The sequence below is a fragment of the Oncorhynchus mykiss genome, chromosome 5, assembly GCF_013265735.2.
Source record: "Oncorhynchus mykiss isolate Arlee chromosome 5, USDA_OmykA_1.1, whole genome shotgun sequence".
In the NCBI taxonomy this organism is placed as follows: Eukaryota; Metazoa; Chordata; class Actinopteri; order Salmoniformes; family Salmonidae; genus Oncorhynchus; species Oncorhynchus mykiss.
In genome coordinates, this window is record NC_048569.1 from 24049875 (window position 1) to 24064750 (window position 14876).

Sequence of the window (14876 nt, forward strand, 5' to 3'; positions counted from 1 at the left end):
GCAAAACAGATGTCCTGGATCTAGGGCCAACATTCCTCATCCCTGTTTTCCATGTGGGAAAGTTCACAGTTCCACGCCAGGATGGGAGAAGAGTTATAAGGCTCCAGTAATTCTGTTTTAAAGAAAACACTGATATTTATTTATTTTTTCTTTCTAACAAACGTCTCCCTAAGTCCCATGGTGAAAGGGGATGTCCTTGATCAACCCCATTCTGAATCTGAATTATGTGTCCCTGAAATCGCAGGGTGTCCAAAATGTATAACTCAAACTAATAATTATAATTTGTTCTGAGATTTTTAATAGGTGTGAATATCATCAATATTTCTGACCATCTCTTGCAGTTAACTTTAAACCTTCCACTGAGATTCTTTCCTAGCAGATAGAAATGGATTCTGTTACATCTTTATCTCTGCAGACACTTCCAACCCAAAACACACACACACACACACACACACACACACACACACACACACACACACACACACACACACACACACACACACACACACACACACACACACACACACACACACACACACACACACACACACACACACACACTTAAACTTACTGCCTTTCTAACTCATCCTCCTATAATCTACAAGAGATTAGGACTAAAGATAGGGAAAACCTCCCTGCTGCTCTCAATTTCATACACAAACACAGCAAAACCATACACTTCTGATACAACTCATGAATGAATGAAATCCCATAATTTGGACTTCCCCGTTTCATCATTACACAACACATTTGCAGATGTTAAAATCTCGGTGTTGAGGTCAAATGTGTTGTGTTATATCTGAGTGTTGATTCTAGTGGGGTTAACATCAGTGGGATTGAAATTGACGCCACCTGCGGTGAATAAATAAAGTGTTATTTGAATCACAGTGGAATCAACACCAGGTGGTGTTGTTGTAACTCAACTGAATTGAGTTAATTACCGGTAACATTGAATAAAAATGATATGGGAGGGGTATCATTGCCATATTTCCCAGCATGTTTTGTTGCAGGTTGCTTTTTAGATGAGTTTGTTAAATATATATATATATATATATATATATATATATATATATATATATATATATATATATATATATATATATATATATATATATATGCACATTGATTGATTCAATTTTCTTATACTACACAAAGATAAATAACAAATGTTTCTAAACTAATCCAATCTTTAAGTGGTTGGACTTATTTCCCTTGTTATTGAGATGGTTGTTCCTGTTTAGTTGGTTTAGGTAGTCTCGTTCATCAATCTTCCCTACCTTGACAGTCATTCTATCTGCAGGTTGCGGGTGAGTAAAAGTTCCAGTTGTTGGATATCCTAACTCTGTTTCGATTCCAATAGGAATGATATAAATCAGATTTTATTTGTCACATGCTCCAAATGCAAAGGCGGTAGATTTAATCATGAAATGCGTGTGTTTGTGTGTGTGTTTTCGGTATGCGTGTGTGTGTGTATGTAGTGTATATGAACGTGTGTGGGTTTTGAGTGTCAGTGTAGTGTGTGAGTGTGTGTGTATGTATAGTGTGTACTGTATAGTCATGTGAGTATGCATAGACTCAGTGCAAGACAGGGTCAGTGCAGATGCTCTCTGTAACCATTAATGAACTATTTCACAACCACTAGCAAACACAGTCATGGGTGGTACAGGTACATCTAAAATTCACTCGAAAGGCACCCTCAGAAATAAATCTGCAAATAAGGCTTTAAACCCTACAGCGCTAAAACAACACTGTAACACCACAGGTGTTGATTCCCTAACACTGAGAAAGTGTTACAGCAGCAGCTCTTCTAAAGTGTTAATTTAACTCTGAAATTTCAACACCCATGGTGTTAGGGACCCAACACTCTTGGAGTGTTAGTTTATCAACACTTTGAAAAGTGTTAGTTTAATGCAAGGTGGGTGACATACACACTAAGGTGGTGTAAAAAATATATACATATATACATCTATATACAAATTTGCTGTATACTACCCTTTCTACCAATATTGCCCTCACCAGGGAAGAGATCAGCCAACACAAACTTCTAACCCTTTCAAGAAAAGCAAGCAATTTAGGTTACAATTAATCTAAAATATGTCAGTTGCTAAACTCCGGAATTTCTGGGTATTGCTAACTAAGAAAAGTACGTACATGTGGTCCACTCATCATCCACAGAGGCCGTAAATCAAGAGTCTTAGATCCAACAATATTGTGTAGGATCTTAATTTGAGCCAGTTTGCTAAAACAGGAAATGTGAATTATGTGGATTATAATTAAGACATTTTTGTAAGGGTTGATACATTTTTTGTAAGAGAAAATCTGACATTTCTAAGTGAAAATTAAACTTCAGAAGCTTTTTTAAACCTCAAATACAAGTTTCTGTAGTGTATCCTTGACTCCAGGGAATAATGGGGTCCTTGTAATCAGCCTATAACAGATTAACTGCACGTTTGAGTTAGAAACTGACAAATACAGACTCCATATTGATGCAGAGTGTCACGTGGAGCAGAACAGGTGAACCCAAGAGCAGACTCAGATGAGGAGACCGGGATGAGTTAACCAAGGTATTTATTGAAACGGGGGGGAAGATTGAGTGCAGGCCAGGGGAAGCTCGGGCAGGTTGCTGGAAACCAGGTGCGGATGCTGAGGCTGGAGCGAGAGGTGTGGTGACAGGGTAAGCAGGTCCTGAGGGGAATCCAAGGGAGTGTAGAGTGGGGAATCCAGGACAGAGTAGCAGGACCGACAAGAAGTCTAACTGGAGACAGGGACCAGAGTGGGCAGAACTGTAGCGGAGAGGAAAACAGCATCAGGCAAGGAAAAACAGCCACAACAGGAACAAATGGCTAGAACCATGGACTGACTGGCAGCGATTACAATCTGCCAGTGTGGATGTGGCAGGACTGAGTATTTGTAGAGGTCTTGATTATGGAACAGGTTGCAGCTGGTGGGGATCTGCTCTGACTCCAGCACACCTGTCTCCGGCCACACAATCTCACATACACACACAGAGAGAGGGAGAGAGCACTGGGGGAGTGGCGGCAGGTCAAGGAGACACCGGATGAGCACTAGAGGGCGTGGCAGGAGCAGATGTGACACAGAGGTCGTTGGTTTCACAATCTCTGGTGAAGCGTTTACCTACAAATGTGGTAAATAACTTATGGGGTCAATTTGTGATGTGTGTATACTAAACACTATGCTGAAACAGTAGACAGAGCATCCACTATAACATAACCCAAACAATGAGTCCTCCAATTACTGGGTGGGGAGAAATGCCTCACTCATTGCAAGACAGTGGAAGAAAGAAATTTGAGAGGCAGATAGGGTGGGAATGGAAAAGGAGCGCTGGAATTGCCATCACAGGTGTACTACCGACTGAGCCATGGGCTTGCTATAACATTATTTCCACTGAAACCAGAGAGTAGCAAAATAGATGCTCAATAGAGCTGACAGAGTCTATAGTGAGCTGTCATGGGTTGGCTCATCTCTACAGGTCTGGCGTGCCACCTTTCCACTCTGCGTGAAACCTCGTGCCCTTGCCGTTTGAGCTGTCAACTTTGCAGAGTCTACTGTGATACGCATCACTGATGGCATATGCAAAAAAAAGGATATGTTTTCTTTTCAATTATTTTAAAACCTGAAAGGGGTTGATAGCCACAATAATATTGATTGATCAATATTTTGCCTCATCTGGGGGCTTGTTATATTACGTACAACATTAAACTGTCTTAGATCAGGTATGACGTGAAAGCATGTGGGCTGTAACATAACCAGTAGTCAAGTAGTATTTATTATGTTCAAGTGGAAATCAGTGGGGGAGAGTAACACTCTGTGCCAACTGCTGAATTTGCAGTCTATTGTGAACTAGAAAATAGGGCTGGGCATGATCAATCCTACCAGACCTGTGGATTGGCATACCTTCAATGGATCAACCAGGGTCTTGCTACAGTAGTGTCTCCCCTCACACCCACCCAACCTTTGGAAACACTAAACTCAGTCATCCCTCACTGTTTTCCCATGCTGAGGGAGAAGAACCGTTTGATGTTTCTTCCAATCCGTCTCCCACAAATTACAGGACTACAGTGTCCAGCATATGAAGTCATCAGAGTGATCTGCAGTGTCCGGTGGGAATATAGACTATTGGCTGAATCCTAACATGAGATATGTACAAGTAACTCAAACTGTTGCCCCAAATGCACAACTCATATCCATCATGACAGCTGGTGCATAGACCAGCAACAATCATCAGAAGATCAGAAGATCTCCACTTCTTGCAGTCTTTGACCATCTTCTTAAAGCATAATTAATGCAAGTTCAGTTTACATATTCAGTTCTCAAGCTAGGATCTGGCCCTGTGTGTGGGTGTGCATCCCCAGTTTAATGCATGAAACAGCTGGTAAGACCAACATGTACAGTGTGGAGTTAAATAAATCCTATGGAACACAATTTTCCATCCAAACTGCTTATTGACACTAGAATGATCGTGGTGTCAGAGGAACTGGGGTAAAATACCCAGGAAGATTCATCACCGAGCGCTGTGACAGGTCGCTCAAAGAGAAAAACAGGGATGGGATTGTTTGTAGATCAAAAGTCCTCCCTCATGACCATTTGCTGTGAACATGCCCGGTACATACTGATAGGATCTTCTTTTGAGCATTTTCTCACAGCAGGCAAATAATCCTGCAGCAACAGGAAATGTCAATTATTGTGTGGATTACAATTAATTTACATTTTTGTAGGGGTTGATGCATAAATCAAGTCTGACATTTTTAAGTGGAAATTACAAACTTTAGAAGCCTTTGTAGACTTCAAATACGCTAGATGTTTGCATTTCCTGCAACAACAGGGTGATACAGTAAAAATCCTACATCCGTATTCACTTTTGATGGGTACAGAGGTGCAACATGAAACTAGAAATAGGCAGGGTGTCATGCCTGCTCTCCCTCTCTGGAGCTCGAGGGCGCCAGGCTGCACACCTGTCACCTTCATTACGCGCAACAGCGCTCATTGGACTCACCTGGACTTCTTCCCTTTGTTGATTGCCTTCCCTATTTCTGTCTGCTTCCCCGTGTGTTCCCTGTGTCTTCATTAATGTTATGTGTTTATGTCCAGATGCTGTCCTGTCCTATGTCCGTTGCTCAGTAAATGTTCACTCCCTGGGTCTTTGGCTCCGAGGGGGAAGTTATTTCAGGTCTCAGGGTGCATATGTTAATCTCTAAGCTAACATATGTAATTATTTTAATTTATTTTGCTATTTGATTTAGAATTTTAGGACCCCTTTTTATCATGACACAAGGCGTGACCCAGATGCAGACACAGGAGGCAGATGGTTGGAGTCTTACAATGTTTATTAATCCAAAAGGAGTAGGCAAGAGAATGGTTGTGGACCGGCAAAAGATCAAAACCAGATCAGAGTCCAGGAGGTACAGAGTGGCAGACAGGCTCGTGGTCAAGGCAGGCAGAATGGTCAGGCAGGCGGGTACAACGTCCAGAAACAGGCAAGGGTCAAACCCGGGAGGACTAGAAAAAGGAGAATAGCAAAAAGCAGGCGAACGGGAAAACCGCTGGTTGACTTGGAAACACATACAAGACGAACTGGCACAGAGAGACAGGAAACAAAGGGATAAATACACTGGGGAAAATCAGCAACACCTGCAGGGGGTGCAGACAATCACAAGGACAGGTGAAACAGATCAGGGCGTGACACTTTTGGTACCCCAAAAAGATATACCTATACCAAAAAATGAATCATAAAGATTGAGGTGTCTGTCCTATGTGTATAAAAGAAAGCTCAGGAGATATATATATTTTTGGACACATATTTAACCCCTTATTTTTGTTAGCACAAAACTACTACACACTTCCATTCATTTGTTTGGGTTACCTTGAGAAGAGTATCACGACAGAGAAAAATGAAAAACACCATCATGTTCGTGAGAGTCTCCCCTGGTTTGTAGTGGTTTGTAGGCCACAGGCATTTTTGTGAGAAGACCCATTTTGGGTTGTCTCGGGTCTGACAAACACTGCAGAAGCTCGGCCATAAGCGGATACAGTGGATTGAGACGTAGCTCATGCAAAAAAAATGTTATTATGTAACTTAGATTGATGCACGGGCGTATCAATAAACTATTTTAAACACATATCTTACAGGTCCAATGCAGCCGTTTTTATCTCGATATCAAATGATTTCTGGGTAACAATTAAGAACCTTACTGTCACGCCCTGACCTTAGTTATCTATGTTTTATGTATTATTTTGGTCAGGTCAGGGTGTGACGAGGGTGGGTATGTGTGTTTTTGTCCTGTCTACGGTTTTTGTATATCTATAGGGTTTTTGTATGTCTAGGTAATGTAGGTTTATGGTGGCCTGAATTGGTTCCCAATCAGAGGCAGCTGTTTATCGTTGTCTCTGATTGGGGATCCTATTTAGGTTGCCATTTTCCATTTTGGTTTTTGTGGGTTATTGTCTCTGTGTAGTTGCATGTCAGCACTCGGTCTATATAGCGTCAAGGTCGTTTTGTTTGTTTAGTGTTCTTTATTAAAAGAAGAATGTATTCATATCACGCTGCGCCTTGGTCTCCTCTATATGACGAGCGTGACACTTACTGAGATTGTTTTAAATTAAAATTGTCAAAAAGTAACTAAAATGACAATTTCTCAAACAATAATTTTGCTAGGACTGTCTGGGAGTTGCCTGAGTGGGGTGGGGAAAATTGAAAACTAGCTGTTATTGGCAGAGAGGTTTAGACTCAATCTTATTGGTCTATTAACTAATTTACCGCATGGTAGTGCTGAGCGATTAGTGTTTTTTGACGTCGGTTCGATTATTGAAAAATAATCACGGTTTTCGATTTTGTCTATGATAAAAAATGGTAACATTAAATGCACTATGCATTATGTGGATTGAATGTTGTACCACATAAAACAATTAATAAAAGCCCCATGACGGTAGAGACTGCCCATTACTGCGTATCACTTATTAACCATAATTTATTCCCATTATTTTACCTTAATAAAATATTACATTTGGCAGAGTTGCAAAGAAAAATCCATATCTCAAACTCGCCAATAAAAAGAAAAGATTAAGATGGGCAAAAGAACACAGACACTGGACAGAGGAACTCTGCCTGGAAGGCTAGCATCACGGAGTCGCCTCTTCACTGTTGACGTTGAGACTGGTGTTTTGTGGGTACTATTTAATGAAGCTGCCAGTTGAGGACTTGTAAGGCATCGGTTTCTCAAACTAGACACTCTAATGTACTTGCTCAGTTGTGCACCGGGGCCTCCCACTCCTCTTTCTATTCTGGTTAGAGCCAGTTTGCGCTGTTCTGTGAAGGGAGTAGTACACAGAGTTGTATGAGATCTTCAGTTTGTAGGCAATTTCTCGCATGGAATGGCCTTCATTTCTCTGAACAAGAATAGACTGACGGGTTTCAGAAGAGGGGGGATACAAATAGTATGGGTAGCCATTTGATTAGCTACAGCCCTGTTGATGAGAATGGGTGCGTGCTCGGTCCTCATTTTCTTGTAGTCCACAATCATCTCCTTTGTCTTGATCACGTTGAGGGAGAGGTTGTTGTCCTTGCACGACAAGTTCAGGTCTCTGACCTCCTCCCTATAGGTTGTCTCATTGTTGTTGGTGATCAAGCCTACCACTGTTGTGTCATCAGCAAACTTAATGATGGTGTTGGAGTCGTGCAGTCATGAGGGAACAGGGAGTACAGTAGGGGGGCTGAGCACGCACCCCTGAGGGGCCCCCGTGTTGAGGATCAGCATGGCGGATGTGTTGTTACCTACCCTTACCACCCGCCCGTCAGGAGGTCCAGGAGCCAGTTGCAGAGGGAGGTGTTTAGTCGCAGGGTCCTTTGCTTAGTGATGAGCTTTGAGGGCACTATGGTGTTGAAAGCTGAGCTGTAGTCAATGAATAGCATTAACACATTTTGTCCAGGTGTGAAAGGGCAGTGTGGAGTGCAATAGAGATTGCATCATCTGTGAATCTGTTGGTGCGGTATGCAAATTGGAGTGGGTTTCTGGGATAATAGTGTTGATGTAAGCCATGACCAGCCTTTCAAAGCATTTCATGGCTACAGACGTGAGAGCTACGTGTCGGTAGTCAGTGGTCGCTTTCCTCGGCGGGAAAATACACTAAAGGGTTAGGTGTCAATCACTCACAACTTATATAGACAGTGTTCACCCTGTGAGAATATGTAAATAAAGAGAGGGAGAAAATATTTGAATCTTTTCTCATTTACATCTGAGTGAAACCCATTGATTAGAGGGGTTAATGACATACACACGGGATGCCGCTACATCTCAAACTTCATCCCTCTGGAATGTTATGGCCTTTAGTGTCCGGATTTAGCATTGTCAGTTTTACTGGTGCTGTTATCTAGGGTATAATAGACAGAATGCAGTTGGGATGTGCAGGTGTTCAAGTGTAACAACCTCCATTAGTCTGAAAAAAAAAGTTATGTTGACTGCTCGTTGATCTATTTTTACCGTCTTGTTGTTCACGGAGTGCACAGGTTATTGTCTGCCTTTACAAGTTTTACAGTCAGAGTGACCCTGTGAAAATGTAGTTATCCATGTGCGTTATTGAGGCTATCTTTGACTTAATGTTTTTCGTTTACCTTCCAGGGCCCCTACACTGTTTTTCCAGATTTGGCCAGTCTTTGTCCCGATATTCCTAAAGCTGAGTCCAGTTAAGAGAGCCAAACATGAGTACTAAAAGCATTCTAGGCTGCCTCTTCCTGACTCTCCTTTTCAGCCTCTGCCAATCTGGGCTGGTGAGAAAAATACTTAGGCATAAACGGGCAACTCTGACAGCCACGGGAGGAGACAACATAACCCTCCCCAGTGCTGACCAGCCAGTGGTCTTCAACCATGTCTACAACATCAACGTCCCTGCTAGCTCCTTGTGCTCAGTGGACCTGGATGCGCCAGGAAGTACCAGCCTTGAGCCCCAGGACGCAGTTCCGCCATCAGGCCTCCACACCACCGAACATACCATGGATGGGCAGAACCAGATTGTTTTCACCCACCGCATTAACATTCCTCAGCAGGCGTGTGCATGCACCGAAGGGTTCCCGGATTTGAAGGACCTCCTGAGCAGGTTGGAGATTCTGGAGGGAGAGCTGTCCACGCTGAGAGATCAGTGCACTACTGGAGACTCTGGCTTCTGCAGCGCTCAGCCAGTCACAGGTACTGTACTGTATACTCGTCAACCTAATCACCTCCAGCTTCTGATTGGCTCATTCAACCCCTCTCCTCTCCCCTGGTCATCACTGTAAATTATCATGTGCTCTCACTTAACTTACCTGGTAAATAAATGGTTAGGAAACACAACACAACAGTTAGGATACTGCAAATAATATAATTGGGACAAGTTTAGGGTGTTTTGAAGGTTAAAGGGTTGAGAAATCCTGGTATATTATAGAATGCTTAGGATGACTGTCACCTCATCACCTCCCCTTCCTTCAGAGGGACATCTGTTTTACTCAACCTCTGGGAAGCTTCACTGGAATTGAATGTGGGGTTGGGCTTAGCAGTGCTTTCTCTTTTACAGGGAAAAATTCTCTTGAAAATGGAATGAACATCGAAGCATGGACATACTCCGTGCTGATTAGAAGATTGTTATTCAGGACATAATTGGGGTTTCAAATGTCTCTGGTCTATAATGATAATACTTGATATATATATTTCGAAATTACATTTGTTAGAGAAGTAGATTGGGGGGGTGAGGGGCAGGATTATGATTCAGAGGATTGTAATCACTTAACTCTGCTCCTTTAGGTGAAGTGGGGACCAAGCCTTACTGCAATGGCCGTGGCAACTACAGTGCTGACACCTGTGGCTGTATTTGCAAGCCTGGCTGGAAGGGACCCAACTGCACTGAGTCTGAATGCCCCAATGACTGCCAGGACCAAGGTCGATGCATAGACGGGAAATGTATCTGCTTCGAGGGCTTTGGCGGGAACGACTGTTTGCTTGAGGTTTGCAAAGTGGACTGTGGTGAGAACGGACAATGCACTGGCGGGGTCTGCATCTGTGCCGAGGGTTTCATTGGAGAGGACTGTTCTCAGACGGACTGCCTGAACAACTGCCTAGGCCGTGGAAAGTGTGTAGATGAGGAGTGTGTGTGTGAAGAGCCCTGGACGGGTTCTGACTGCTCGGAACTCATCTGCCCCAACGACTGCTATGACCGTGGACACTGCGTCAATGGAACCTGCTACTGCGAAGAAGGTTTCACCGGGGAGGACTGTGGGGAGGCAACCTGCCCCAGCGACTGCATGAGTCATGGTTTCTGTGTGAACGGCCAGTGTGTCTGCAGCGCTGGCTACACCGGAGAGGACTGCTCCAAGCTCACCTGCCCCAGTGATTGCAACGATAGAGGTACCTGCTTCAATGGCATGTGTATCTGCGATGCTGGCTACCAAGGAGAAGACTGTAGTCAGCTGGCTTGCCTCAACAACTGCCATAACAGGGGGCAGTGTGTCAATGGGCAGTGCCACTGCGACGTAGGCTACCAGGGAGAGGACTGCTCTGAGCTCTCCTGCCCCAATAACTGCCTCAACCGGGGCCGCTGTGTCAACGGGCAGTGTGTATGCGATGAAGGCTTTGGTGGAGAGGACTGCAGTATTAAAACCTGCCCCTCGGACTGCTATGGCCGTGGAGACTGTGTGGACGGCCATTGTGTCTGCTATGCTGGCTTCACTGGTGAGGACTGCAGCGAGCTGAGCTGCCCCAACAACTGCCTGAACCGCGGACGCTGCGTTGACGGGCAGTGTGTCTGTGATGAGGGCCTCACAGGGGAAGACTGCAGTGAGAAGCGCTGTCCCAATGACTGCCTGGGCCAGGGATACTGTGTGGATGGAAAATGTGTCTGCCAGGACAGCTATGTGGGTGACGACTGCTCTGGACTCACCTGCCCTGATAACTGCAATAACAGGGGGCTCTGTGTTAATGGGAAATGCATTTGTGAGGAGGGATACGTGGGAGACAACTGCGGAGAGCTGAGCTGCCTCAACAACTGCCAGGACAAAGGCCGCTGTGTGAATGGACAATGTCTCTGTGAAGAGGGATACATCGGAGAAGACTGCTCAGAAGGTAAGAATGGTTTCATTCAACTGACCCACTGATTTGAGAGAGAAAAAATAACGGAATAATTGGGTTTAGTTAATTTGTTAACATTGCACGCTTGATACTTTCATGTGCTGGTTGAATGCCACATTAAATCCAATTACTTATTTATCCGTTATGTTTTATACTCAAAACATAATAAAATCCCCAAATAGCATTTTAATTAATTTCAAAGGGGTTTTGCAAAGGATTAAAACTTCCATCTATGATTTCCTCTGATGCCAAAAGCTGTGCATTTCAGTTGTCTGTACTTCTGTCTCAAAGATCTTTGGCGGTCCAAACCACTACCAGATGTGAGTCTGGGGAAAGCATTAGCTTTGTGTGGAGGATTGTTAGTGGCTGAGTGGCTTTGGATAAAAGTGTCTGCTAAATGGCATATATACAGTATATTATATATTATTATATTGAGGGCATGGGAAACTTAGTGTCTGAGATAGTAAAAATCTCTGACAAAAATATAACTATTTTCTGTCCCTCTTTTTTCTTTCTTTCTCGTTCTCTTTAGTTTCACCTCCAAAGGGCCTGACCGTAACAGAGGTCACCACTGAGACAGTGGATCTGACCTGGAATAATGAGATGCTGGTGACAGAGTATCTGATCACTTACGTGCCAAATGGTCCTGGGGGTCTGTATCAGGAGTTCACAGTGGGCGGAGACAAGACTGCTGCCACTGTCAGCGAGCTGGAGCCTGGCATCGAGTACCTGATCAACGTCTATGCCATCCTCAGCAACAAAAAGAGCATCCCAATCAGCGCCAGGGTGGCCACATGTAGGTCATGCCCGTTTAACTAGGCTTGCGTAATAAGACATCTTGCCTAAGATGTGAGAACTTGGGTCTCTGAGCAGTCTGGGTTCATGGGAATGTGATCCACTTTAGAAAAAAAAATTACAAAAACATTTGCATATTAACTGTAATCAGAATGCTATTCAGTCCAGTGGAGAAAATTTCACAGCACAATGTTTACACAAGGCTTTCTTTTTAAGAATAGGTGATTCCAACACAACCACTAGATTTGACTGATGCTTAACAAGTTTTGAAACCACACACTGTCTCGATGCACAACATCTTGTCATCAGGCATAACATATTATTGTATCTCGCTCTGTCCTGCCAGATCTGCCAGAACCAGAAGGCTTGAAGTTTAAATCGGTGAGGGAGACCTCAGTAGAGGTGCTGTGGGATCAGCTGGACATTCCTTTTGATGCCTGGGAGCTCTACATCCGCAACACGGTCAGTCTGTCTATGTCTCTTTGCAATCTATCCACCTCTCTGCAAGTGACGTCTGCTGGATCTTGCCTAGAATTCCACTAAACAGCAGGGACAAGATGACAGATTTTCACAAGCTGGCTTTGTTCTTTTAGTGAGGAGATCTTGAAATACTTGGCTATTTATCATGTCCAGTGAAGTAGCAATAACTATCAGGGTTGGGGTCAGTTCAGTTTTCAATTAAGACAACTCAAAATAAGAAGGTTAAAAATTAAACATTCACAATAAACCACAAATTGCTATTACACTATTGAAGCGTGCTGTACTTTACACTTTAAAGAATGGCGCTGATGTGAACCGGTACGTGGAAAATAACTGCATTGCCTCAGATCACAAATCTGGGGGCTTATTATTACTGCCACGTTTTCTGCTCAGCTGCTAATGGCAAAGGTCTGGGCAGCCATAACCCATAATACCCTTCATATTGTTCCCAAGTTCATTTTCACAAAGGGCTGCATCCTCATTATAACAGCAGCCAGTAGCCAGGACATGCTCAGCACTGTTTATTGCTAATCCCATTCTCCTCAGCGCTTGGGCTTTATTGCCCCATACATAAAATGTAAGGACCTGTAATCCATGATCAGCACTTCATCTCTATTACTATGGGCCAAATGGGCTTCGTTTGCAGCATTCTTATCTGAGGTAATCAAATAGCTGCTAAAAGAACCATGAGAAATGTTTATATTGTAGCAATTGTTATTGTTTAACTCAACATTAACTGTGTGAAATATTGATTTTGTTGATCCAAAGGACAAATTGACGTGGGTTACCTCAGTTAGCCTGTTGGATATGTAAGTAGGCTATGTAGCATGTATGAATCCAGGAAATTGTATATTAAAAACAGTATGTATTTGTCCTTTCAGAAAGAGGAGAGTGGGAAAACCCTTACCACCCTTCCATCCTCCCAGACCTTGTATGAGCAGACGGGGCTAGGTCCTGGTCAGGAGTACGAGGTTTCAGTGGGCGTCATCAAGAACAATACCAGGGGACCTCAGTCTACTAAAATCATCACTACCAGTAAGCTTATGTAATGTTTGTTCCCCCTAGTCAAATGCAGATCTGTATGTGCAAACTGGGAAGCCAACTCTTCTGACATTGTCATGCCATGCATGAATGAATCTAAACCAGGCTTCTCCCACTCATCCTGGCGACCACCCACATCCCATGGGGAGGATAAGGAAAATGCCTACACCTCACAAATCACACAAGCAGACAGAGGAACAACTGAACAGATCAATTTAACTGTCAATCATGGCATGAGGATTAGATGGAAAAAGTGGCTAAACCCCCATTGTCGTTTCACACAGTCCAGTTTAACAGTCTTTTTTTGCAAAAGAGAACAATGCTGAGTCTCAGCCCAGCCTGCATATTACAATAGAGAGCATTTGTATCTTTCAAGGAGCCCTGCCATAATCTTTTACTGCCAACTGTTTAGTCCATACATTAAGGTCAAATGGGTTTCTAGCGTGAACTATGCTACCTCGTCTATGGAAAAGCCATTTCATTAAAAATTCCTTGTTGATGGAGCCTATAAACATATCTTCTCCTGACTTGTGCATAATTTATTTATACAGGCTTAAGTTCAGCACAGCTTTCAAGAATGAGGAATGAAGAAGTAGGTGATTTATACAGTGTGAACGAACCTATGGCCTATTTCACCCGGTGAAGTCACCACAGCATGGAGTTGAGAAACTTCTCCTGAACACAGGAACTTACCAGAGGTCCTGTCAGAACACAGATCAGTGAAATCACATACCAAACAGTCAGAGTAACCAAACTGTTAATTACATTTGTTATGCCATAATTGTAACAGTGTTATGCAGGTCTTAAAATGTAGTTAAAGTAAAACCAATACTCCTTGTGTCCTTGTGTCTGTAGCCCAAAGGGAGGACTTAAAACATGTGTGTGATCATTGTCCATAACAAACAGCACATACTTTCACCCTTTTAATTCCTTGTGATTTAATCCTTATTTTAGCAGGTAAATTGACTGAGAACACATTCTCATTTACAGCAACGACCTGATGAATAGTTACAGGGGAGAGGAGGGTGGGTGAATGAGCCTGCAATAGTCATCCTTAACATATTGTATTCCTTGGGTCCCTTTCCCCCAGGGATTGATGGGCCCAGGCAGGTAGAGATGCGTGATGTGACAGACAGCTCAGGCTTGGTCACCTGGTTCCATCCCGTGGCTCAGGTGGATGGTGTCACCGTGTCCTATGGCCCCAGTTCCGACCCCACAGAGAGGACCAGCGTGGACCTGTCCACCTCAGACAAACAGTACAGCATTGACAGCCTCAGCCCAGACACTGAGTACCAGGTGTCCCTGGTCTCCAGGAGGGGAAACAGCACCAGCGATCCAGTCACTGAGATATTCACCACAGGTTGGGGTTTTATTTTATCCACTTCTGATAAGTGCACTCCTGATAAGTGCAAACTGTGTTTGAGCACACTACAATTTTACAGTCCCAATTCA

The 14876-nt window shown here is 43.5% G+C and overlaps 1 protein-coding gene across 8 annotated transcripts in view; it reads left to right on the forward strand.

Annotated features, from left to right (window-relative positions):
* The window catches only part of zmp:0000000846 (tenascin), a 41810-nt gene that overhangs the window by 9730 nt on the left and 17204 nt on the right, over window positions 1-14876 (forward strand). For all 8 annotated transcript variants that reach the window (XM_036977100.1, XM_021602184.2, XM_021602187.2 and 5 more), the window contains exons 2-7: window positions 8634-9197; window positions 9789-11102; window positions 11641-11904; window positions 12250-12365; window positions 13265-13418; window positions 14515-14784. In XM_036977100.1, coding sequence (XP_036832995.1) covers window positions 8714-9197; window positions 9789-11102; window positions 11641-11904; window positions 12250-12365; window positions 13265-13418; window positions 14515-14784 — 2602 coding nt within the window. In that variant the 5' untranslated portion in view covers window positions 8634-8713. The remainder of the gene's footprint in view (window positions 1-8633; window positions 9198-9788; window positions 11103-11640; window positions 11905-12249; window positions 12366-13264; window positions 13419-14514; window positions 14785-14876) is intronic.